Source organism: Oryctolagus cuniculus, chromosome 8, assembly GCF_964237555.1.
Source record: "Oryctolagus cuniculus chromosome 8, mOryCun1.1, whole genome shotgun sequence".
Taxonomy (NCBI): domain Eukaryota; kingdom Metazoa; phylum Chordata; class Mammalia; order Lagomorpha; family Leporidae; genus Oryctolagus; species Oryctolagus cuniculus.
Window position 1 is genome coordinate 4144074 of NC_091439.1, and position 27381 is coordinate 4171454.

Consider the following 27381-nt stretch of genomic DNA (forward strand, 5'->3'; position numbering starts at 1 on the left):
GAGCCTTGGCTTAAGCCCGCGTGTGCAGTGCTGTAAGGTTTGGTCGTAGCAGGCATGACTGCAGTTAGTTGATAGTAAACATGAGAAATGACATTTTTGAGTCAAAGTTTGTGAAAAACAGCTAAGGGACCTTGAGAGAAGTCAGTTCACACTGAGCTTCATTTCCCTCCTCTGTGGAAGGAAGCGTTTGCTTCATGATCTCCCAAGCCCCCTTTTCAGTTCTGCAGTTGTTCTGTTGTTTCTCCCTTTTCCGTTAGGAAGGAGAAAAGAACAGATGCCAGTGTAGTTACATTTTAGAGAAAATGACAAGGTTAAAAAATCTCAGGAATAAAGGCTCTGCTGAAGCTTGAGATGAATGGCTGTTCACTGGCATTAATGTGTGCTGCTGGGAAACCTTCCCTAGCAGCACGAGCCGGTCACATGTGAATGGCAGAGGCTGGGAAACCCAGAAGGGTTATCTAGCTGCTGGGTCCTCTGCCCCCCGCCCCCCAGTAAATACCTCCATCCTGTTTCCAGGTGTCTTACTGCATCTCCTAGCCATGTGGATTATGCTACAAGACAGGGACCTGCCTAAACCAACTGGAATCTTTACCTAGGACTTTTCATGCTGCAGCTGGGACAAAGAAGTGTTTTTTTCTTGTTGAGAGACACAAGGGGGGGATGAATGGGTGTTTCTGTTGTGAACATGGTTCTTGTGGAGTAGAGAAATAAGGCCTGGAGATATTTGGGGTGGAAGGAGGAGAAGAGTTGAGAGGAGGGAGGATGAGTATTGCATTCTTGCGTCCCTGAGACCAGCTCTGTCCATCGCTTGGTATGAAAAGCTACATAAGTTGTCAGGTCCCCTCACCCTTAAACTAATTAGAAATTCAGGTATTTGACATTTGAAACTAGGATAAATCTTAGCTAATCATGAAATGTTTGTGTGGAGAAAAGTAAATTATCATCTCTTTAGCTATGACGGTGGAAAGAAGTTGAAATGGTAAACCAGGTGATGGGCCATGGTGTCCAGGGTACACACTAGACAAGATAAAAGTCTCTGGTCTCCAGCGTACATGGAAAAGAGCGTACATGACTGTTGGACTGGAGATAAAAAGAAATCAAGAGAATTCAGTTTTTGACTGGGCTCAGTTAATAAAAGCATAGAAAGTTATGACAAAGGAATATGTGATGGATACATTGTCTTCCTTTGCTAAGAAAACTAATGAAATATCATAAAACAACACTACAAAAAATCAGGAAAATTCCTTTGTAATTTTATAATTGAAAAGCATAGGGATCATACCTACCTTTTGGATTTGGCACTCTGGTAAGAAACCATTTTGTATTTTATATACACAGGATGAGGTCTTAACCTACAAAATGGAAAATCTGTTGCTTTTGACAAGATACTCTGTGATAGATTTTTGTTATGAGATACCTTGCTGATGGGGTAGTAAGAATTTTTAAATTTAAAACTACATTTCCCTTAAAGCAAAAATATTCTCAAGGGCAAAAAAAAATTGAAAAAAGTATTCTATGGTAGCATTGAATGTATTAGAAAAAAATTAGGTACTTACATATTCTTAGCGACCTACTTTTATGAACAGATTTTTTTTTTTCTTTACTACATTGTGAGTTACTCTGGACAGTATTGAGTCTGATGGTATATAAAGAACCTTTAATGATCTTTCTCCTTTCAATTGCAGTTTCTCAGCCCACTATTACTTGTGGGTTCAAAATGGCTCATCCAAGTAATAGAATCCATTTAAAAGGCATTTACCCAGCAAAGTCTCCTGAGACTTGAGTTTGATTTCTACTCTCTTTGTACTTCCATAAGTGTTCAGCTTCAAGAGAAATAAACTATAGCACAGGTTGTTGTAGTACTTCAGTAAATTTAAGTTCTTTAAAAAGAGAATCCAATTTATAGCATGGTCTTTGTGCCTCAATTTGTCCTTTGTTTTAATTTGATGTCCTGTCATGTCTGTTTAAGGGCATACCCTTTCCCATGTCCTGAAAAGATTGAAAAAGTCCTAATTTTTATTAGCTGCATAATTATTCAGTTAGTTAAATTGACAGTTACAGGCCACATTGGAGAACTGCATAGCGTCTTAAGATCATGGCTACAGATACACCCAGCAAATCTTAAATAACATGAAATCTGTAACCTAGATACACTTATACTAACTTTGAAAGTGTTTTTCTGGAAAGGAAACTCGCTGTTGGTGAACAGTCTACTCATACATGTGTGGCCACTTGGCTGAAACCTATTAGGCAGAAGATAGGAATGTGGGACAGATCTGCCTCTGCTCTCCTGTGCTCCTGGGGCAACTTTCTGCACCTGCCTTTCCTCATTTAAAGACGAGGGGCTGGAAGATGTCGGAACCCCTTTTTGCTCTCTCATAGTAAATGAAGTCTTTGCTAAACCTTCAGGCTCTGATAGGTCCAAGTGCTTCAGCATCACTATAATGTTGTTAGACATGCGGTTACTTTTTTGCTCAATGTAATTGGCTGTTGTGTGCTTTGTACCTTAGAAATGCATTTGTGTTTTCTTTGTAACATCTTATTTTAAATTTAAAAAGTAGAGATGTGTAGTGGCTTTTGCTTGGGTAGCTATTGTAGTGCAGCAAGTTGACTACAAGGACTTGTGTGTAACGCTGGGATCCAGGAAGCTGTCTTCTGCGGCCCTGATGGTGTCTGTATTGTTAACAAGGTTCCCAAGTTTCCCATCTTCTCTACCCTCGTTACTGACTTAACTGCACTGCCGAGTTGTGGTGTTAGAACAATAAAGTCCACTCAAGTTACTGGTATAGAAATTTTAAAACTACTCCAAAATGCTTTTTCATACCTTTCCTCAGTCCCCTGCCATGTATTTTACTGATTAAGTTGTCATAAAAACAATAATATTTATTTCATTAATAAAAATGATATGAGTATGCCAGTGTCCACATTAGCAATATTACAAGACTGTAGAAATAGAATGTACAGCCTAATTTTGATTACATCCTAATATTTTGGTGTGGTGAAATGTAATATTTTACTGTGTGTCTTATTTATACAGACGTTTTTGGTTTTTTTTTGTATTTTTTTTTTTTAGCTTTGTGAAAATCTGTTTCATAAACACTGCTTAACTTACATTCATTTGCCTACCCTTTGTGGAGCCAGCAGGGTTACTGACACGGAGCTTCAGGCCCATCCTGCTACGATGGCCAGGCTATGAGGGAGTTGCTGCTGACTCACTCAAGTGGCTTGGGTCTGGTTCTTTGTTCAGTTCAAAATGTGGAGCAGAATGAAAATAATAACTCGATCGTATTTTCTCTCCTTGCAGGCTCTGTACAATTCGATCAAGAATGAGAAGCTTGAATGGGCAGTGTAAGTACTCCGGATTTCAGCCTTTTAATAGTGGACTACTCACTTTTTCTTACTGTCTTCCTTCATGCCCTGGAGGTGATGTTAGAGAGGGGTCAGATATGCACTGCCACCAAGAGTCTTACCGACTCTGTATAAAACCTCGGTGAACCCAGAGCATCTTGTGTTTGTCCCACCTCCCTCTATTCTGCCTTTCATCAGGTTGTGGAACCTGTAGGCAATTAATTTTCTTTTTATTATAGCCTTTTAAGAGTTGCATTCTGAAAGTCTCCTGATAAAATTTCATTATTCCAAAATACATTACAGATGGTTTTGGTACCATTTTTATTCTCTTCTGTCATCATCGATCATGGTTTTCTAGTCCTGTTCCCTGTAGTACTAACCATACTAGTACATTCTAAGAATTAAGCACAAAAAGAAACAATGTTCTGTGGGTTGATAACTGTGAGAAATGATGGATTAAATAATATTTTTTAACCTTCATAGTTTCTAGGCGCTTATACAATCCCGTTGTAATTGTCGGTCTCTTAAAATAGTATAGTTTATAATGTTTTCTGAATCTATTTATTGACAGCAAGATGTAATTTTCTTTGGGAAATATTACAGATAAATTATAACTATGTAAACCACCAATAACACTTTTGTTAAATTTTCACTAATCAATACAGCAGTTCAAATATGATTTTTAAAAACATCATTAGGAAAGAATCTTTACTAAATTTTTAATCAACTTATCAAGAAACTAGGTGAAATGCTTTTTATTTTCATTGGTACTACATGTAAATTTCATCTTTATTTTCATGGATATTAAGCATTCATCAGACTTTTTACCAGATGGTCTTACCATAGCATTCTACAGTGAGCTAATTCACAGAATCATAACTTGGGAGCTAAGTCTTGTTCTTTCATACATATGTAGAGGAAAGTGGTTTAGTAATAGACTGCATCTCTCAGTATGCTGGAATGAATAAGATGCCACCATTACCACTTACATTGTTTTCACTATTGTAGGGCCATAGGGCATTCTGTTAAATAGGGAGTCAAAGTTTAGGATTTTAATTTTGCATCGGTAGGTAACAGCCAGTGTGTGTCATATGTTTGATGTGATTCACTTAATTTTTTTAATTTTTTTTAACTTTTATGTAATGAATATAAATTTCCAAAGTACGCTTATGGATTGCAATCGCTTTCCCCCCCATAACGTTCCTCCCACCGCAACCCTCCCCTTTCCCACTCCCTCTCACCTTCCATTCACATCAAGATTCATTTTCGATTCTCTTTATATACAGAAGATCAGCTTAGCATACATTAAGTAAAGATTTCAACAGTTTGCTCCCACACAGAAACATAAAGTGAAAAATATCGTTTGAGTACTAGTTATAGCATTAAATCTCAATGTACAGCACACTAAGGACAAAGATCCTACATGAGGAGTAAGTGCGCAGTGACTCCTGTTTTTGACTTAACAAATTGACACTCTTGTTTATGGCATCAGTAATCACCCTAGGCTCCTGTCATGAGCTGCCAAGGCTATGGAAGCCCCCTGAGTTGCGATGTGATTCATTTAAAGACAATGTAGCATTTCAAGGAAAATCTTGTAAGATTGTTTGGAATTCATGGTCTAAAATCTAAATTAACCGTTTTTCTCTGGACTTAGCTCTTATGAATAAAACAGGTTTCCTAGAAAAATTGTGTAAATTACATATACATAGAATCTTACTGAAATGTTAAGGATATAGCCTGCCCTAAATAGAGTATGCATTTTAGAAAAAAATTAATAAAAATGAAATACTTAGGAACATATTCACACTGAGAGAGAGAATATTTGGAAGGTTCTTTGTAAAATTATTTTACAAAGCCAATAAATATACTCCTGAAAATCTCTTTTGTAAATCCAGATGTTTGTAACATATATGTTATAGCTTTACTTATATATCCTGGTAGTGGGAATTTGGTACAAGAAAGCTTTATCTCATTGCTATCCATGGGTGGGGTGGAAGTTTACCAAGAATAGGATTCCTGGTGTTCCTCCTGTGGTTTGAGTGGAGTAGCTCAGATTACAGGAGGCAGACTGAAGTCAGGTGGGTTTGGATTTGAATTCCAGCTCTGTCAGGCACTGGCTGGGGCACTGGCAAGTTAGCTTGGAGACCTCAGTTTCCTATTCTGTAAGATAGGTAACACTGCGATTCATTGTCGAACAGAAAATGTAAAGGAATTTATCCTTCCATTCGTAATGAATGCTGTAAGTTTGGTTTTTGTTTTGTTTTGTTTTGTTTTGTTTTGTTTTGTTTTGTTTTTTGACAGGCAGAGTTAGACAGAGAGACAGAGAGAAAGGTCTTCCTTCTGTTGGTTAACTCCCCAAATGGCTGCCCTGGCTGGCGCACTGTGACCGGTGCGCTGCACCGATCTGAAGCCAGGTGCTTCCTCCTGGTCTCCCATGGGGTGCAGGGCCCAAGCACTTGGGCCATCCTCCACTGCCTTCCCAGGCCACAGCAGAGAGCTGGACTGGAAGAGGAGCAACCGGGACTAGAACTCGGGGTCCCGATGCTGCAGGCGGAGGATTAGCCTAGTAAGCTGCATTGCTGGCCAGTTTTTTTTTTTTTTAACCAAGATTTTTGGTGTATTTTTTTGTCTTTTTCCTTTTTAATCTCTGTCATCTATATGCTTATTCAAATACTAAAGCATCTACCACATTCTATCAAGAATAAGAAAAGGGCTCTATAGTAGTTTGTATTATAATTAACGTTTTCACCTACAAATGAAGGGATTGGATGGAATGATCATATATCCCTCCCATTGCTAGTATTCTGTAGATTTCTGAATTTTAGTATGTATCAGTGCTTCCTAAACTGATTTCCTGTAGAAAGAGCACTTCTGTATCCAGCAGGTGTGAAGCAAAAACGGTTTATGGGTCAAATGAGTCTCAGAATAAATTCTGGGTTCAAAGAAAAAGTTAGATTTCTCTATTACCAGCTTATTCAGTCTTTAGCATATTTGATGTACATTTTGAATTTCTACTGGAAACAAGGGACCAATATTCTAACTTTTTAAATCACTGTCTTTCTTTCTCTAACTCTGACTTTCAAATACATAAATCTGTGAATAATTAACTAATGAATGAATTAATTGAAGGGGGCTGGCTTTGTGATGCAGCAGATAAAGCCACTGCCTGTGATGCTGGCATCCACTTATGGGCGCAGGTTTGAGTCCAGTTCAATCCAGCTCCCTGCTAATGTGCCAGGGAAAAGCAGTGATAGATGGCCCAAGTGTTTGGGCCCCTCCCACACGCATGGGAGACCTGGAAGAAGCTCCTGGTCCCTGGATTCGGTCTGGCCCAGCCCTGACGGTTAGGTCATCTGGGTTAACTAGCAGATGGAAGATCTCTCTCTCTCTCTTTCTGTCTCTGTCTCTTTCTCTGTAACTCTCCCTTTCAAATAAATACATAAATCTGTTTAAAATGAATAAATAACAAGAAAGCAAATAAGCCACTGAGCCCCACTTTGATCATAAAGCACTTTTTTTTTTTTTTTGACAGGCAGAGTGGACAGTGAGAGAGACAGAGAGAGAAAGGTCTTCCTTTTTGGCCGTTGGTTCACCCTCCAACGTCTGCTAAAACCGGAGTTGTCTAGCAAACACGGCTGTGTAATTTGTGTCTCCCTTTAGATCAGGAACTAAGGTTTCTCCTTGATAAAAGGCGCATGGGGATGGATGCAATGTTAATGATGCTGTGCTTTCTGGGCTCTCCTATTACCCATTAGTGTTGGTACCGCCCTAGGACAACACTTAGAATTGTCTTCTCCAATATGGTCTTTTTCTCAGTAATTCCATTCATTTTAAACCTTCCTGTGCTCTCTCTGTAAAAATTCTTCCTAGATGTATAGATCGCTCTAACCTCTTCCCCAAGGTTTAATCCAGCGTGTGCATTTTTCTTTAGGACATTTCTGTTAGCACTTAGCACTCATCGTCTGTCTTTCAGCTTTGTTAGTGTTCTGTTTCTGCTAATGACAGCTCATCTGGATTTGAGCTTCTGCAGAATCTTGGACTTCTCCCGTGCCCCCACTGTTCTGCTGCAGACAAAACTCCTCCCCACTCGCGATGCCATGCGTACTGTTTTTTCTTCAGGGACTCATACCTTTCTTGCTTCCTAATATATGCCTCTATCTCCGGGTTCTTTATTGAAAAATTCCTGTGCTGTGAAACGTCTACTGGGCCCTTGGGTATTGTGCTGGTAATCTGTTTTATTCCCCATTACCACCTTCACACAGCAATCCTTTCTCTTTTAAAAAAGATTTATTTATTTATTTATTTATTATGCGAAAGGCAGAGCATTAGAGAAAGAGGGGAAGAGATTGGGGGTGGAGAAGAGGGAGAAAGAAGTAGAGAGAGAGAGAGAGAGAGAGAGAGATCTTCCATCCACTGGTTCACTCCCCAAATGAACACAACAGCCAGGGCTGGGTCAGACTGTAGCCAGCGGCCTGGAACTCCATCCAGTTTTCCCACATGGGTAGCAGGGGTTCAAGTACTTGGGCCATCTTCCACTGCCTTTCCACACTCATTAGTAGGAAATTGAAGCACAGAATAGCCTGGACTCAAACCAGCACTGTGTTATGGGGATGCTGGCGTCATAGGCAGAGGCTTACCCCTCTGCACCACACACCAGCCCCGGCACAGCCCTCATCTCAGCTGGGCTGCCACTAGTACAGATCCCTACTTTTTTTCCATGGCTTCCTCCATTTTTGCAGTGTCCATGAGATGACTGCCATGTGCTTGGAACGTATGCCTTACCATCCCTTTGGGGTCAAAGCCTCCCACCCTTTGCAGCCCAGTTCATTTAAATACCTGCTCCTGGGATTTTTTATCTCATCAACCAAAACTAATCTCAGCCCTCCAACATCCATTTTACTTTATCTTATGACACCATTGGTTTCTACTTCCCCGACAATGATTTGTAGTAATGGGCTATCTAGGCTCTTTAAAGAAATGATTAGTTCTGGATTTGCCCCATTTATGCCTTCCTTTATTGATCATGCTGCTTACCTGTAAAGAAACGTCCATAAAAGGCCATGGAAAGGATGAAGGATGTTAACGATAGTGCAAGGCACTGCATTTATTAAAAGATGGACCTATAATTGTGTAGTGTAGAACACAGTCACAGAAAAGATGGTGAAGCCTCAACCATTGTGAGACAATGCATGCTGGTGTGGACAGTATCTTGATATTGATTTTAGAAACTTAGGTTCTACAAAGTAAATTACAGCATCATGGAATAGTATAAATAGAAAGATCTTAGAGGTTTTTGCTTAACTGATCCTCTGATTGGGTTCCATGGAGTCCTAAGGTTCCAGGGCTTACTGGTGGTGGAGTGAGAGGAAGGGGAAGATGATGGGGGCCCAGTTATGCTTCCTGCAAACGTTGTGCCTCTTTTACCTGACCAAAGCAGCTCATCTTTTTTGAAAATATATACTTAATATTTCTTTTTTAAAAGCATCTGTACTTAGAGTTTTTTAAAAAAATGATAGATTTAGTCCAATGCTGTCATTTCATATATGAAGAAAATGAAGTCAGGGAGCGTTCAGGTATAGGCATAAAGCCAGAATTTGTTTTCCTTGAGGTCATGGGTCCCCTGTGACAGCACCGAGGCTTCTCTGGAGCCACACATAGCAAGGATCATGTCTGAATATTTCTATGTCATGCTTTGATACAATGCAAATCAAGAGAGTTTTATAACAATTTGTTAAGGCTCATGAGATGCTCCTAGAATTACTAGTGTTTTTCCCCCAAGCAAGTTGAGATTGAAAGGATCGTTCATTCATTTATTTTAGCAAACTTTAAGCAGATTTTTCTGTGTCTGGCCCCATGTCATGCCCTCAATATAGACATGAATAAGACATAGGTCTGGGTCTAATGAGAACACAACAGAGGTGAGGGAGAGGAAGGACTTTGCAGAGATGAAAATTGTAGTGAGAAGTGCAGTGAGTCAACCTGACTTGTGGATGATCCTGGCTATCTCCTGCAGGACAATTACCATTTCTCTTTCCAAGTTACATTGCTCAATTATTCACTGTTCACAAAGCAGCAGTAACGGCTTTGTACTGTGCAGGGTGCTTGAAACTTCAGGAGAACAGAAGTATACAGGGCATTAGAGCATTTTCTTTGGTCTTAAGAAAATTTATCATCTAAGACTTTTTAAAAGGGAAGTTTTGGTATTCATCCAGAATACCAAGGTGATCGTGAGCAAGAAAAATTTTGCTGGAAGCATCACAATACCTGACTTCAAAGCGTACTACAAAGCTATAATAATTAAAACATCCTGGTACTGGCATAAAAGCTGCTACGTAGAACAATGGAACAGATCAGAGAAACCAGAAATTAATCCACATACAAACAGCCAACTCCAACTGATTTTTGACAAAAGTATTCAGACCATACAGTGGAATAGGATTATCTCTTCAACAAATGGTGCTGGCAAAACAAGATGTATCTATGTAGAAGAATGAAACTTGATCCATACCTCTCACCATATACAAAAATCAACTCAAGATGAATGAAAGACCTAAATTTAAGACCTAGGACTACGAAGTTTCTGGAAGAAAATAGAGGGAAAATGTTCCAAAACATTGGTGTAGGGGATGATTTCTTGGACAAGACCCTCAAAGCACAGGCAACAAAAGCAAAGCTAAATAAATGGGATTATGTCAAACTCAGAAGCTTCTACACAGCAAAGAAAGCAGTGAATAGAATGACGAGATATCCAGCAGAACAGGAAAAAAATATTTGCAAGCTTACCTATCTGACAAAGGATTAATATCCTCAATGTATCAGTGACTTAAAAAAACCTCAGCAACAGAAAAACTACCAGTCCAGTTAAGAAGTGGGCAAAAGACCTCAACAGTTTTCAAAAGAAGGAATACAAACGGCCAACAAATATATGAAAAAATGCTCAGCATTGCTAGCCTTCACGAAAACATAAATTAAAACCACTCTACCCCTGTCAGATAGCTAAAATCTAAAACACAGAAAGTAACAAATGCTGGTGAGAATGTGGAGAAAGGGGAACTGTTAGACACTGTTGGTGGTAATGTAAATTAGTGCAGCCACTGTGGAACACAGTATAGAGATTTCTTTTCAAACTAGAAATAGACTTGCCATATGATCCAGCAATCCCACTACGGGGTATAGACCCAAAAGACATGAACACAGTTATCAGATATTGTTCCACCATGTTTATAGCAGCGCTGTTCATAACAGCCAAAATTTGGAACCAGTCAAGGTGTCCAACATCAGATGAATGGGTAAAATGTGGTATATATGCACAGTGGGATGTTACTCAGCTATAAAAAGGATGAAATTCGACCATTTGCATCCAAATGGATGCAACTGGAGGACATCACCTTGAGTGAAATAGGCCTGACCAAGAAAGACAAATACTGCATGTTCTCCCTAATATATGAGAGCTAAAATTTTAAAAGAAGAAAAAGAATTTAGGAAAAGAAAGGAAAGAAATGCCTGTGTGTGTATCAATATTGCTGTACATATTGGTTTATACAACTTTGTTTTATACCTTTGTGGAACCGATGGTTAAGAATGGTATACTACTATAGTTAAATGATCTGTGAATTTACTGTATATGGGTGAAATGGTCATTTTTTCCATTCAGTTATTGCTATAGCAGTTGTCTATATTCCCACTAAACTAAAGTCTTTTTGCTTTTCACTTGTTAAAACTCCTAATCTGGTAAAGCATTACGCCTTTTTGCTGTATTGTAAATTTAGAATATGTTATCTCAAGAACTAAAAAAAGAAAGGGAGAGGGAGGGAAGAAGGGAATATCATTATATTCTTAGAATTATATCTATGAACTATATTGAATCTGTTAAAAACTAATTTAAAGGAGCCAAGTGCTGTGGTGCAGCAGATTAAGTCGCTGCACTGGCATCCCGTATGGGTGCAGGTCTGAGTCCCCGCTGCTCCACCTTCGATCTGGCTCCCTGTTAATGTGCCCGGGAAAGCAGCAGATGATGGCCAAAGTGGCTTGGCCCTGTATACTCACCTGGGAGACCCAGAAGAAGATCCTGGCTCCTGGCTTCAGCCTGGTCCTGCCCTGGCTATTACAACAATCTGGGGAGTGAACCAGCAAGCTAATCTCTCTCTCTCTTTCAAATAAATAAATCTTATATATAAAATCTTATATTTATATATATGTATAAATATATATAAAACTAATTAAAATTACAAGTAAAAATCTTAAAAAACATAAAAAGGGAGTCATTCTCTTTTATTGGGATGAGGTAGGATGAGGTAAGTCATTGAAATGGGAGCTTTTAACTTCTATTAGAGTTATTTAAAGTAATGGTTGTATGAACTATGAAGATCTTCAAAGAATATAGTAATTTACAGAAATGGCAAAATAAAATAGATGTAATATTAGGAACATTAATGGTCTTATCTTTCTATCTTTTTAAAGTAGTTTAATGTATTTTAATAGCAAACTTGTAAGAAAAATGAAGTAAATGTTGAAAACATGTCACACAACTCAGAAAACTATAGTGACAGGGTGGGATCTACTGTGTGATAAAAATGCTACAAATACCATTTAGTTGCCATCAGTAAGACATACGTTTTGGAGGCAGTGTTGTGGCATAGTGAGTCAAGATGCTGCCTGCAATCTACAATGCCACCATCTCACATGGCCAAGTGGGTTCAAGTCTGGGCTGCTCCACTTCTGATCCAGCTCCCTGCTAATGCATCTGAAAAAGCGGAAGATGGCCCACTGCAGCCACATGGGAGACCCAGATGAAGCTACTGGCTTTAGCCTGGCCCAGCCCTGGCCCTAGTAGCCATTTAAGGGAGTGAACCAGCAGTTGGAAGATCTTGATCTTGACATGTCTCTATCTCTTTCTAACTCTGCCTTTCAAATTAATAAATCATTACATAAATAAATAAGAAATCTGTTTTTGAAACAATCCAAGTGTGAGCATTACCCAGAAAAACATAAAATTTATTTATAATTGTTAAAAATTGAGCTACTGAAACTTGTTCACCAAAACATTTTGATTTGCATTACTGTTTTATGTTCTTACTTTTATATTAAAAACTCAGAGGTGAAAATGGAAACATTGTCTTTAGCTATTTTTATCCTGTTTCCACTCACAGTTATATACTTAGGTACCTTTTGACCCCTTGGGGAGGAGAAATCTCTCGTTCTGAACTATCAATAATGGGAAGAAGAGAAAAAAAATGTTCTATTTGAGAACGAAATGGTTCCCATCCTAGTGGCTCTCAACTGTGTTCATGTATGTGGCCTGCATGCTAGCTGGATGGCTTCAGGTATACTGTTACACATCTGGCATGGAGGGCGCGCGTTCTGGCCAGCCAGGTGGGTCTCACCTGCCTCCCAAGCACAGTTGTCTTCCTGCATTGACCTCCGTGTTTATTGCTGTCACTGTACAACAGTACTGGGGAATCTCAATCTCCCTAACCCTAGATTAATGACCTGCAGGGTCCCTGCCCCCTTCCCTCTGCCCCTCAGTGTTTGAGTCACAGATACATTGACCTGCTTATCCTTTGTCACATTGGTTCTTTGCATAAGCCTTTCACAGCCTTCCCTCACAGACAGCTGAATTTGTAACAAGAGCAGTGTTAAAACCGTGCTTACCTTTCCTTTAAGTGAAATGACTCCCTGCCTGCCCTCACACACTGAATGGTCCTGGTTAATTAGGGGGGTGGTGGCCATTAGGATCTTTCTGTCCTGGTCTGATCGTGTTATGGTGGCCTGAGGTTTAGAAAATGTAGTTTTAAATACCAGTAGTTCCTTGTTTGACTTCTTTATAATTTCTTTGCTGTGAACTTTAATCATGGCTGGTTTTTCCAGGACCAAAAACCAGCTGCCTGTTTATTAACTGATTTGTTGAAATTCCCAAGTAGAGAAAACTTTCCAAGGATTTCCTCCCACTTCTTTACCGTTATGTTTAAGACTGTATGTGTGAGCATGTGAGTCTATATGTATTATTAGGGAGTGATAGGAAAGGCAGTGGGTTGACTACTCACTACTCTTTTTGTGTGGACAGTTTAATTCTTTAACCAGTTGAAAGGTCTAGATCTGAAATTGATAACTGTTGAAGAACTCCCTCCTTCCCACCCAAAAACCTAGGTCCACTCACCTCACACACAGCTGGCCAATTACTGACGCTGAGATGGTGGAAGAAAATGGGAAGTTATTTTGCAATACACAGACCCAGGAGTCAGGCAGTTATCACTGAATTCCAAGACTCCCCAGAGGACTAAGAGTATAGAATCTTTCAGATTGAAGTTGGGGTTGAACAGTGGTAATCAGCTCAATCAGCTCTTGTATGGGTCTCTGTTTCATGCCTAGGGCTTGTGACCTTCCTTTGGTCAGTGATAGGAGACCTTGTTCTTCCGAAAGTGCTGTGATCGCTAAGTGGGCTCCATTAGATCTGGACTAAAGGGTAGATCAGTTATTGCTTTGTTGGAACAGGGCCTGGAGTTCCTGTGAAGCCTCTCAAAATAGTGTCATGCTTCAGGATGTTAGAGAGGTGACCATTACATTCTGAGTCTTGTGACCGGGTTGTGCGGCCACCTGAGCCGTGTCTACACCCGTAGTTTATTGAGTTAATTTTTAGCAGGATGTTAACCTGTAGTCATCAAAGTAAAGGACACAGGAGCCGAGGCGAAAGGAGAGAGACAGGCCTGTTCAAGTCCATGGCAAAGGCACTGGGGCTAGGGGCTGGTTTCATAACCGCTGTGCTTCACAAGTCTGTTATGTGGGCTCTAAGAAAAGCATCTGCTAGAATTCTTGTACTGTCGTTCTTTGATTTGTATTTTACTAACCTCAGTACTGATTCTAATTTTATTTTAGGTAGTAATACATATTAATTAAAATATAGTCTCCTGTTGTTCTATAGAAAATGACTATCTCTACAGGACAAATAGTTTTATTCTCACCCTAGTTTTTTTCTTAATTTTGACTGATTTACTTGTGTCTCCTTTACCTTATGAATATAATTTGTTGTCTTTTTATTTATTTTTTAAAGAAGATATTTTTGTATCTAGTTCATTTCAGAGGCAGACAGAGAGCAGAGACAAAGATAAAGAGCTCCTGTCCACTGGTTTACCCCAAATGCCCAGGATCCAGGAACTCGGTCTAGGTCTTCCATGTGAGTGGCAGGGACACAAGCACTTGAGCCATCCATCACCTGCTGCCTCCCAGGGCGCACCATCAGCAGGAAGCTGGACTCAGGAGTGGGGCAGGAACTTAAACCCAGGCATTCCCAGTGTGGGATGTGGGTGGCCTAACTTCCAGTCGTGGCTTAGCTGCTAGGTCAAGCAACCTGCCCCACCTTTTCAGTGTTTTAAATCCCTTTCTCCTTGTGATAATTCTCCTTGACGTTATTTTCCAGCATTAGAATTCTCCAGTAAGAAACACTGAAATTACTTGTGTGTGTGTTTTGGATTTGAACTTACACCCTACAGAAAAGGGAACTTACTAGTCTTACTGAAAATATTTTTTACTTGAAGGTTAAATAGTTTTATTTCCATAAAAAAGATAACTTATGCTAATTCCTTTTTTTGCAATGAGTTATTAAGTTGGGTAACTTTAATATGTTTCTTTTATTAATGCTGAGGTAAATCTTGATACATAAAATTGTTAGAATAATGTTTTTTAGTAGTAGATTCAGGTAAATGGAGGGAAATTCTCCAACTCATTGTCAAACACGTTTCTTTTCTTCCTCTTCTGATTAACAATAAAATACATATTTAAGGACTATATTGTGGTATTTCAATATGTACGCAATGTGTCCTGATCAACTTTGTATAGTTAACATTTCCCGTTCTTTGACATTACTTTAGTGATGGAGATCTGGAACTTCTTTCTTCTATTTGTTCGTTATGGTATCTCTTAGGTTATTGTGAATTGTAGTCTCCCCATACTGTGCTGTACAACACTGGAAATTTCTTTCTTCCATCTGACTGGTTTGGTGCCCGTTTTCCAGATTCCCTAATCCCCTATCCTAGGCGCTAAGCATCACCATTCTGTGTTCAGATGTCGCTGTGTTGTTGTGTTTTGTTTTTTTAGCTGCCACCTATGAGGGAGAACACATAGTAGTTGTCTTTCTGTGTTAGGTTTATCTCACTGACCACACCCTCCAGTTTCGTTCACTTTGCTGCAAATGTCAGAAGTTCATTCTTTTTGTGGCTGAATAATATTCATTGCAAACGCATTATTTTGGATTGTTGCAATTATGTGAATTCTTTGAAACAAAGTAATTTTTATTAAATTTCAAAATAGCCACCTGCAGATCGGAAATAATAATTAGTGAGAAAACTAAGCAAGTTAAATTGCCACTTGGGACACTCACATCCCATGTTAGAGTGCCTGTTGAAGTCTCAGCTAATCTACTTCCAATCCAGCTTCCAGCTAATATGCCAGGGAAGCAAACACCTGATGGCCCCAGCACTTGCGTCCCTGCCGCCCATATGGGAGACCTAGAGTTCTGAGCGTTGGCTGTGGCTTAGCTTAGACCCAGTTACTGCACTGTTATGGACACTTAGAGAGTGAACAGGGAATGGAAAAATCAAACTCTCTTTTTCTCTCTCTTTCCCTCCTCCTTCACCCCTCCCTCCCTCTCTCCCTCTCTTTCTCCCTGTCTCTTCCCCTCTCTGTCATCTGTCTTTGAAAGAAAAAAAAGGGGGGGGGAGGGAAGGGGAGGAGAGGGGAGGAAAGGGAAGGGAAAGGAAGAGAAGAGCGGTTTTAAAAAAAACTAAGGCAAAGAGAAGTGACTCTGAGCCGGCCTATGATTGTAGATACAATAAATTTAGCCAATATATAGACAAAGGTTAACTTCAGTGGAGAGAGAGGTAGGAATATTGGCTTTAGCAGGCATTGGTAACATTAATAAAATTATTCCATATAAATCATTTGTAAGAGACTTGACTATAAAGAAGGGATAAAACCCAGCTCTTCAGTTGTGATGCTTATGCTATTAAACATATTTTCTAGTTAGCATTGTGCCTCCTTGAAATGCTAGTATGAGAATTAACATTCTCACTGTCACTGCTGCTTGCTGGACTGTACTCATTCCTAACTTAGCAGATACCACATCATGATAGATTCCTGGTAAAATGTAATTCTAGTGTTAATATTGTCATAAATTGTCATATATATATATGAAGATTAAGAGTCAATCTATGGCCGGTGCCGCGACTCAATAGGCTAATCCTCTGCCTGCGGCACCGGCACGCTGGATTCTAGTCCCGGTCGGGGTGCCGGATTCTGTCCCGGTTGCCCCTCTTCCAGGCCAGCTCTCTGCTGTGGCCTGGGAAGGCAGTGGAGGATGGCCCAAGTCCTTGGGCCCTGCACCCACATGAGAGACCAGCAGAAGGCACCTGGCTCCTGGCTTCAGATCGGCGCAGTGCGCCACTGGAGCGGCCATTGTGGGGTGAACCAACGGAAAAGGAAGACCTTTCTCTCTGTCTCTCTCTCACTGTCCACTCTGCCTGTCAAAAAAAAAAAAAAAAAAAAAGAATAAATCTATCTTATATTATTGTTTTGATCTATATAAATTCAGTGAATGTACATTGAATATAAGGGAAAAAAAGAAACAGAAAACATTCCATAGTTGAAAACTTGACACTAACTTGAAGGAGATTTTGAGGTAATAAATTGATATCACTTTAAAATTTGTTAGCTAGAGTGATACTGAACATGGATCAATCTCCTGGATTGTGGTGTTTAAAGGAAGGATAGTTTCAGTGTCACATAGCTCTGTGAAATGTAATTTTATTAAGAACCTGAATTGTAGCTCACACTTAACATTTAATCTGTACCTGATTTTTTCAGCTGTCGCAAGGATAGCAAGCCCAGGTATATTGGAAATGGGAAAAATTTGCTATATAGTTCTTGCCTTTAAAAGGGCAAATTAAGAAACAAACTGACAGTGAGTTGACTGACGTGTAAGTGGCGTCTCTCTCGGTGATGTGATTGAGGTGGATTTTTGATTTTTTAAAGATTTTTTTGAGAACACCACCTGATGTCCGTGAAGATGATGGTGAAAGTGGTGTGCTTTCAGATGCTATCTCTGCCTCACATTATCTTCAACTTCAGAATATGCAGAGTAGACAGGTTGGTGAGCAGATGGAATACAATTATGTTAGTAGCCTACTTGTCCTAAAGCAATTTTAGAATCACTGAGGTGCAAAGAATTATGGAAGCTGGGATATAAAGAAAGTGTTTTTCCTAATATGCTGATCATTTACAATTTTATTGTCATCTGTATCAGTTGCTCAGGCTTTGAGGTTTGTTAAAGAATGATATAAGAAGAAATGCAATAAATATAATTTCTGAATGCTTTATAATATGCATGCCATGCCTAATACTGTGCTTGAACATTTTGGACAATAGTGAATTTCATTCAGCATTTGTGTATTTGGACATTTTAATATGCACACATATGTGCATTTTTCGAAGGTGAGAAAAGTTTAATTAACCAAGAAATTACTTCTATTTGCCCATTAAAAATTTCCCAGTAAAGGGGCCAGCCTTGTGGAATAGTGAATTAAGCTGCCACTTGCAACACTGGCATCCAGTAACAGAGCGCCCCCTGGTAACGTGCCTGGGAAGGTAGTGGATGAGGGCCTGATTTCGTGGCCCCCTGCCACCTACATGAGAGTCCCAGATGGAGTACAAGGCTCCTGGCTTCAGCCTGACCTACACGCAGCCATGCGGCCATTTGGGGAATAAACCTGCAAGTAGATCTCTCTCTCTCTCTCTCTCTCTCTCTCTCTCTCTCTGTCTCTCTCTCTCTCTCATTTTCCCTTTCAAATAAATAAATAATTTTTTTGGAAACACATAATCATGTAATATCTGGCTTGACCCTAATGTTTCTCAAAACTGTTTGTAAACCACCTTGACACCTGCAGTTAAGCATTTCTAAATTTGGGCAGCATAGTAGATTAATTGTACATTCAGGCACTTCTTGTATTTGGAAAGCCAGTTTACTAGCCCACATCATCCTCACATCGGAAGACATTCTTTTTAGAATTAAAGGGCTAGAGACAGAGCTTAACACTTTTTAACAAAAGCTTAGTCTCTTTTTTACATTTAAGATCCCTGTGTCAAAATAGGGTATTTTTAGAAAATCAGCTCTTTTTCCTATTTTCAGAAGATTTCTAAAATTTAAGTACATGATTTATTTTTGGTAAGTGACAAAGACAGTTCCTTTTTAAACTCATCCTGCCTCTTGGCATAATACTGTATGGTATACTAGAAACCCCATAATAAGTCAGCACATTTTTCACATGCTTATTCTTCCAACTTAGTGTTCTGCTTTTACATTCAACTACCATGCTTATTTTTTAACAGTTTTATTGAGGTATAATTTGTGTAACATAAAACTTACTTACTGAAGTGTATACTTCTATGGCTTTCTGTAAATTTACCAAGTTGCTTCAATACCACCACAATCTATCACCATGTTTCTGTCACCCAGAGTTTTCTTGTGCTTGCAATTCAGCATATTTGTCATGGCATCTTCCCTCCTCTGTGATCCTACACTGCTCTGATCCTCTTTTGAGGGACATACTACAATATTATATTTAAAATATATTACCCATTATTTTGTGTATGTGTTTTCACCAGTGGATTTTAACTCCCTCAAAGGGTCTTACTCATCATTATATGGCCACTGCCTCCCACAGTGTTCAGCAACTTAAGAGTTCCTTATTGATCACTGTTAATCCTTCTCTGTTACCTGGAAGGGTACTATTTTCTTCATGGAGGAGAGCAGAGAGCAGAGGCTTAGCCTCCTGCTGCCCACAGTGCTCCCCAGGCATTTCGATGGGTGATACAGGGCCTTTCGAATGTTCTGAATTGGAGGCATCCCAGGGAGTCCTGTCAGTAGGCACTTACCCCAGGTTCAGCCTTCATGGATTCTTCCAGCCATCTGGACCATTTTATTAAAGTGGTAACATCTAACTTTTCAGGGAATTGTGTGGTAAAGAGATTAAATTATGATGACCATAATAATGATTGGTGGTTCAGAGTAGAGTCCAGTACCTGGTTCATACCTCATACCCTTCTTTAATATCCTGGTTAGAGCATACATGGAACGGGGCACCAAGTCAAGTGAAGTCGAGCATCAGAGTGCATGGCTCATCCTTGGAAAGTTAGATTGAAGAATTCAGTAGAGACCTAGGCCTGTTGAGTTCACCCAACCTAATGATTATGAGCTAAAAAAAAGAACCAAAGAGCAGAAGGGAGCGCTACTTCCACCAAGTATGGCAAAAGTGATGGTGCTTTGTTTGACACGGGTGAGGAACTGGGGCCAGTGGAGACACTCCAAGGTGGATCAGTTGGGCCGATTACTTCTGTTCCCCTACATAGGCAGGCAAGGACAGCAGCTGCCTCTCCAGCCCTCTCTCCAGATGTAAACATGGACTCAGTTCTATTGTCATGGAGGCTTGTGTGGTAAGGCTGGCAGTACACGTGCTGGATCCAAGGGAAGAGGCTCTTTTTTACAGCATTTTTGCTGGGATGGTTAGGGGACACATGACATTTCCTGATCTTTTGTTCATGCTTTCATCTGTATCTACAGAGATGTACAGTCATAGAATAGGAGAGCTGAACAGGATTTAAGACACCAACATTTTTTGAGAACTATTTTCTTGAAAATGACTGGGGGTTCCAGAAACTTTTCTGCTCACCCTGGGGGCCCAGTTCCTGGACAGCTTTCATGTGGCTTGTATTTACTGACTTAGACCAATGCCTAAATTCTGTTGGCACAGACACCAAAACCTAGAGATGTGCCATCGCTTACTCTTGGCCCCAGGATAGGGACAGACCCAGGTGTCTTGCTTTATCTTCCGTAGGACACACTGTAATCTGCAGAAGTGAAAAAATTAATTTGAATTGTGAAGTGGTGAAGTAGCAGTAGCATCAGGGTATGTTAGGTTCCTATGGCTGTTGGAACAAAATGGCACAAATTGAATAGCTTAAAAAACACATAACTAGGGGCCAGCACTCTGGTGTCGGCATCCCAGATGAGCACCAGTTCAAGTCCCAGCTGCTCCACCTCTGATCCAGCTCTCTGCTATGGCCTGGGAAAACAGTGGAAGATGGCCCGAGTCCTTGGGCCCCTGCACCTGCATGGGAGACCCAGAAGAAGCTCCTGGCTCCTGGCTTTGGATCAGCTCAGTTCAGGCCATTGCGGCCATTTAGGGAGTGAACCAGTGAATGGAAGACCTCTCTCTCTGTCTCTGCCTCTGCCTCTCTGTAACTCTATCTTTCAAATAAATAAATACATCTTTAAAAAAACTGCAAAGAGAAACAGATATAAATTCACTGCTGTAGACTTAAAAACCTCTCTAGCAGACACAGACTGACCCAACAATCACACAGTCAGAATATAGTTAAATTGGACAGCACCATCAATCAACGGGATGTGGTTGACATCTGTGGACAGCCTCAACCAACAACAACAGAATACACATCCTTCACAAGGTCATGCGAAACATTCACACTCTGGGCCATGAAACACATTGTGGGGAGCAACTCGGACTGGACTAAGTTACTGGAATTAAGACTTATTCTATGCATCTGCTCTCCCACAATATGGCGCTGGGAGAGGAGAAAACAGCTTCTACGCAGCTGCCTCTTGCCAACTTGAGTGATGACCTCCAGGAGCTGATCCTGCTCCTGATTGGAGGAGAGCAGTGTACTCGGCGTGTGGGCAGCCGAGTTGGGATTGGCGGAGGAGGACTATAAAGGAGGAGAGAGACGGCATGCACCAGGAACATCTAAGGGGAACATCTATCTGAAGGAACACCTGTGCAGCCCCCGAGAGAGCCGGCTGGTGGTGTGCCGCTCCCCCGCGGAAGTGGGGAATGTGGCAGGGGGAACCGCCCTTCCACGGAGGTGGAAGGGACGGTAGCCAACCCGGGAAGAACCAGCAGCAAACCCGCGGAGGGCCGAGCAGACCGAAGAACAGTGCAGGGTCCTGTGTCGTTCCTCCATGAAGAGGGGGAGCGACACACATCTTAGCTGACTTGCCCCAATTGGTAGAGTTGGAAACATACCAGGGGATTCCAATTCAATCCCATCAAGGTGGCATGTGCCAATGCCATCTCACTATTCCAAGTGATCAATTTCAGTTCACAATTGATCATAATGAAAGGACTAAGAGTCAAAGGGAGCACATAAACAAGTCTAGTATCTGCTAACACCAACCGATAGAATAAATAAAGGGGGGAGTGATCCAACATGGGAAGTGAGATACTCAGCAGACTCATAGAATGGCGGATGTCCTAAATAGCACTCTGGCCTCAGAATCAGCCCTAAAGGCACTCGGATCTGGCTGAAAAGCCCATGAGAGTATTTCAGGCATGGAAAGCCAAGACACTCTGGCAAAAAGATCTCTGTGAGTGAGATCCCAGTGGAAAGAACAGGTCTTCAAAGAGGGAGGTGCCTTTCTCTGAAGGGAGGAGAGAACCTCCACTTTGACTATGACCGTGTCTAAACAAAATAAGAATCGGAGAACTCAAGGGGCTTCCATAGCCTTGGAAACTCATAACTGGTGCATAGGGAGATTACTGATGCCATAAACAGGAGTGTCAATTTGTAAAGTCAACAACAGGAGTCACTGTGCACTTACTCCTCATGTAGGATCTCTGTCCTTAACGTGCTGTACACTGAGGCTTAATGCTATAACGAGTACTCAAACAGTATATTTCACTTTGTGTTTCTGTGGGGGTGCAAACGATTGAAATCTTTACTTAATGTACACTAAACTGATCTTCTGTAAAAAAAAAAAAAAAAAAAAAAAAAGAAATTATCAACTCCCAACTTGACTCTCACTGGGATATGACAATAGGTCTGATCTGATTTCATCATCATTTAAAAAAAATCATCTATTATTTTTCACTTTATGTTTCTGTGTGGGAGCAAACTGTTGAAATACTTATTTAAGGTATACTAAGCTGATCTTCTGTATATTAAGATAATCGAAAATGAATCTTGATGTGAATGGAAGGGGAGAGGGAATGGGAAAGGGGAGGGTAGTGGGTGGGAGGGACGGTATGGGGGGGGAAGCCATTGTAACCCATGAGTCGTACTTTGGAAATTTATATTCATTAAATTAAAAAAAAAACAACAACAATAATACTTGTATAGATACTCAGAGCCCAAGCGGTTTAACTTAGAAACCAATAATACTAGAAAACCAAAACATCCTCAAGCTCTTGAGATTAAGTAACATACTGTTAAATAGCACATAGGTCAAAGAAGGACTCTGAAGAGAAAAAATACTTTAAATGAAAATGAAAACACAACTTACAACTTGTCAGAGACAGTGAAAGCACTCCTTAAATTCTAGCATTTGATGCTATACCAGAAAAGAGAGATCTCAAATCAATAATATAAAGCTTCCTCCTTTGGAAACTAGAAAATGAAGAGCAATTTAAATCCAAAGTAAGCAAAAGGGAAGAAATAAAAATTAGGGCAGAAATCAATGAAATTGAAAATAGGGAATTAAAAGCATTAATCAACAAAACAATAATTCTGGCCAAAACAGCAAATTGTGTATATATTTTACCGCATTTGAAAAAAGAAGGGAAATGCACATATGTATAAATGCACATATCTAGAACTACACTTTCTCCTTTTCTGCCCTGTGACCTTGGCCTTCTCCTTGATTGTCCAGCTCCAGTATCACATCTCAGGGATGACTTTGTTTTCTTAACTTTTTTTAAAAATATTTATTTATTTATTTATTTGAAAGGCTGAGTTACAGAGAGGCAGAGAAAGAGAGAGAGGTTTTCCATCCGCTAGTTCACTCCCAGAGGGCAGCAACAGCTGGAGCTATGCCGATCCGAAGCCAGGAGCCAGGAGATTCTTTCGAGTCTCCCATGCAGGTGCAGGGAACCAAGGACTTGGGTCATCTTCCACTGCTTTCCCAGGTCACAGCAGAGAGCTGGATCGGAAGTGGAGCAGCCGGGGCTCGAACCAGCGCCCATATGGGATGCCGGCCCTTCAGGCAGAGGATTAACCCACTGGGCCACAGCACTGGCCCCTCAGTGATGATTTTGCATAGGATTCATCTTGAGTAGTATGCAGCTCTTCTATGGAAAATCTTTTCATTACCTTTTCAACTACTTAACACCCCCATATGCATACATGCATAAAACCGGTCCATGAATTTGTATTTGAGTTGAATGTTTGCATTCCATATTACAAGTTTGGTGCAAGTGTAACAACCTGGGTGGAGCTGAAACCCACTGATATTTAGCAAAATGAGGTACTTCACAATGTGATCTGTGACTATGTCAACTTAACAATGCTGACTTTTCATGAATTTTAGGAAGTAGTAGGTTTTTTTCTATTCTTTCTAGAATTCCAGTGAAATATAAGAATCCAGGAGATTTTTTAAAATTCTTTATCTAATTTTTCTGCTTAAAAGTATAAATCCACCAGGGATGAGTATTTGGCACAGCAGTTAAAGCACTGCTTGGGATGCCCACATTCCATATCAGAGTGTCTGGATTTGAGTTCCGGCTCTGCTCAGCTTCCTGTTATTGTGTACCTGGGGAGTCAACAACAAGTACACAGGTAGTTGGGTGCCTGTCACCCATGTGGGAGAACTGAATTGAAATCCCAGTTCCTGGCTTTGCCCTGGTCCAACTCCAGCTTGTTGTGGGCGTTTGGAGGAGTCAGACCCATGGATGGGAATTCTGCCTTTATCGGTCTCTCTGCCCTTCAAATAAGCTAACTAAATATATAAAATTTCAAAAATAAATCACCTGTTTTAAGTAGTTCAGGCCTCAGGAAATCTGTGATTTATAGCTGCTTTTAGGACACAACAGAGAAATAGAAAGCTTACCTGCTGCCAGCACTAGAACTTTGTCATTCCCGAAATGGCCGCACTGTCAGGCAGGGCATTACGCAGTTCTCTGTTGGTACTGTGAAGAATGTCTTGAGGAATTTCTTAGGTTATAAGGTGTTGAGATCATTGGAATCTCAGTAGACAATACTCTCTTAGGAGTCTCTTCAAATATATTCATGGGTGAATCATTCCTTTTACAAACAAGGCAGAGAGCCCTGTTGTGTCTCTTTTATTTAACAAAATCATATTTATCATCATCCCAAAAATGCCTCAGTTGTTCAGTTATTCAGAGAAGTCCTGGTGACATGGGCTGTTTCCATATTTTATGGAGTTTTCTCTCTCTTTTTTAAGATTTATTTATTTATTTGAAAGACAGTGTTATTGGGAGGCAGAGGCAAAGAGAGAGAGAGAGAGGTCTTCTATACGCTGGTTTACTCCCCAGATGGCTGCAAGGGCTGGAGTGACACCAGTCTGAAGCCAGGAGCCAGGAGCTTCTTCCGGGTCTCCCATGCAGATACAGGGGCCCAAGGACTTGGGCCATCTTCTACTGCTTTCTCAGACCATAGCAGAGAGCTGGATCAGAAGTGGAGCAGCCGGGACTCAAACTGGCACCCATATGGGATGCCAGCACTGCAGGCTTTACCTACTAACTAAAGTGCTGGCCCCTGGAGTTCTCTTTTAAAATCACTATCGTGGGACCAGTATTGTGGCATATTTGTGGTGTTTTGGATAAAGCTGCCACCTGCAGTGCTGACATCCCATTTGAGCACTGGTTCATATCCCAGCTTCCTCACTTTCAATCCAGCTCCATGCAAATGGCCTAGGAAAAGCAGTGGAAGATGGCCCAAGTGTTTGGGTTCCTGCCACAGGCATGGGAGACCCAGATAAAGCTCCTGGCTCCTGGCTTTGGCCTGGCCCAAAGCTGGCTCTTACAGCCATCTGGAGAGTGAACCAGCAGATGGAATCTCTCTCTCTCAAACACACACTCTGACTTTCAAAATAAATAAGTATTTTTAAAAAATCACTGTTGTATTGAATTATATCTGTTCCTATACATGGTTAAAGCAGCTTTTCTTCAGTAAGAGGCACTGCCATTTATGTCTGTAAAAAACAAAACAAGATAAAGCCCTGCAGTTTGCAATCAGGAATAATGTGAATCCAGGCACAAGGTGATGGATAACCTACTCTGCCAATTTCATGTCTCAGATAGCAGCTGGTACAGGTTGCTCTCAGCAGCGGGGAGCGGGTCAGGAATCATAGAAGTGAGGAGGGACAGTCCTCACAGTGTTGCAGCTGACGTCCGTGCTGTACTGGGTTGGGTAGCACAGTGCCGTGAAGAGTCGCGCCCTGCACAGCGGTGTCCTGGTCAGTGAGGGAAGTTTGCTGTGGCCTCGGTGTCCACACAGCAGTGCCCTGCTTGTTCACCACTCCCTTCATCAGCCAGAGCACCTTCCAGTCCTGCAAGTAAGCAGCATAGGCTGTGCCATTCAGCCTAGGTGTGTAGTAGGCTGTACCATGTAGATCTATATAAGTATACACCATGATGTTTGTACAACACTGAAGTCTCCCATCACACCTGTTTTAAGGGATGCAGGACAACCACCACCAGGAGGCGCTCATGTGCATCTGGGCCAGGATGGGATTTTACTCCCAGAGCCTGACAAGGTCATTTGCTGACCTTCAGGCTATCAGAAGAGCTTGTTTTACAGAATTGAATATTTTGAACTCTCACTTATCAAGGCTTTCCTGTGTCATTCTCTGTTGAAAATTTTCTCAATTACTGTTTCCTAGTAGAATGTATTTGAGTTTTAATACTCAAATGTCAGAATAAATGAACATGTAATTTAAAAATTTTAGCAGCCACATTATAAAAGTAAAAAGCAGGTGAAATGAATTTTACAGCGTGTTTTTGTTTATTCCTGTAAATCCAGAACTATTATAGTATGTAACAGGATAAATGATTACTGATATTTTGCTTTTTTTTTTGTTGTTCTAAGTCTCCTGGAATTTCATGCGTATTTTTTTCCAATTTATTTCACATCTCAGTTTGGACTAGCCACATTTAAAGTTCTCAGTAGCCGTATGTGGCTACCACACTGGATAGTGTAACACTATAACTTCTTTTGTCTGATATTCCTAGAAAGAGAATTCAAGTTTGCATCCCCCAAGACAGTTTGTAGCTCCAATTTCAAGTGGCCCACAGCTGTAATCAATAGAAAGTCATCCATGTGCTGTCTTTCTGAAAAATGTGCTCTAAGTTACAGAATGTCACAGCACTACGGTGTTGCTGGTAGAAAGCAGCTGTGTAGATGCACACAAAGGATTTATTACAGGTCGTAATTATTTTAAGCATTTTATATCATTTGTTATCTATATGTAGGTATGTTGGCAGTGCTTTAGCTATTTTTTAGGAAATCATTTAGGATTGACATGTAATACACAATGCTACCCTCTCCCTCTTTTAAATACTAGCAACTAGATTCATAGTGTTTCATAACCAAACATCTGATTTTCAGGAATAGATTAATTGGATTAAGTGGTACATGCCTTTACTACCAACTCTGCAGTGCTGAACTATAGAGTTCTTCATGGTGCTTCATGATTCTACAAGCAGTTGATCCTATAAATAATTATTTGAGAGAAGCAGACAGAGCTGCCATCTGCTGGTTCACTCCCCCAATGCCTGGGCATCAGGAACTCAATCCAGTTCGCCCATGTGGCTTGCAGGGACCCAAGCACTTGAGCTTGTTAGCTGCTCCCTTCCAGAGCACACATTAGCTGGACGCTGGAATCATGGGGACAACTGGAATTTGAGTTGGGATATGGATGTTCCAATAGGCATTTTAATCACTGTGCCGAGTACCTGCCCCTACAATAATTTGTAAATATGTATTTTAAACTGCTTTCAATTTGAAAATATAAAATCCATTATATATCCTAAATTTTGACGCATTTACACATCAGCGTATTGATTTCTGGTACTGACCACAGAATAAATTTTATTGCTATTATATGAGCTCACAAATGGACGTTTTAGATTGAACAAAAACATTTATCATTTGTAGCAACTTTTCTCTCTGAGTCCAAATTCCACAAACCTGTGTAATCATCCTAAATACAAAAGTACACAGGATGCTGAGTGACTA

General features: G+C 40.5%; 1 protein-coding gene across 23 annotated transcripts in view; it reads left to right on the forward strand.

The window, feature by feature from the left end:
- PSD3 (pleckstrin and Sec7 domain containing 3) overlaps positions 1–27381 on the forward strand; it is a 588112-nt gene that overhangs the window by 440468 nt on the left and 120263 nt on the right. For all 23 annotated transcript variants that reach the window (XR_011378165.1, XM_008267258.4, XM_051819330.2 and 20 more), the window contains one exon: positions 3305–3348. Coding sequence is in view for 21 of the 23 variants with exons in the window: in XM_008267258.4 (XP_008265480.2) it covers positions 3305–3348 (44 nt within the window). In the remaining 2 variants the exon portion in view is untranslated. The remainder of the gene's footprint in view (positions 1–3304; positions 3349–27381) is intronic.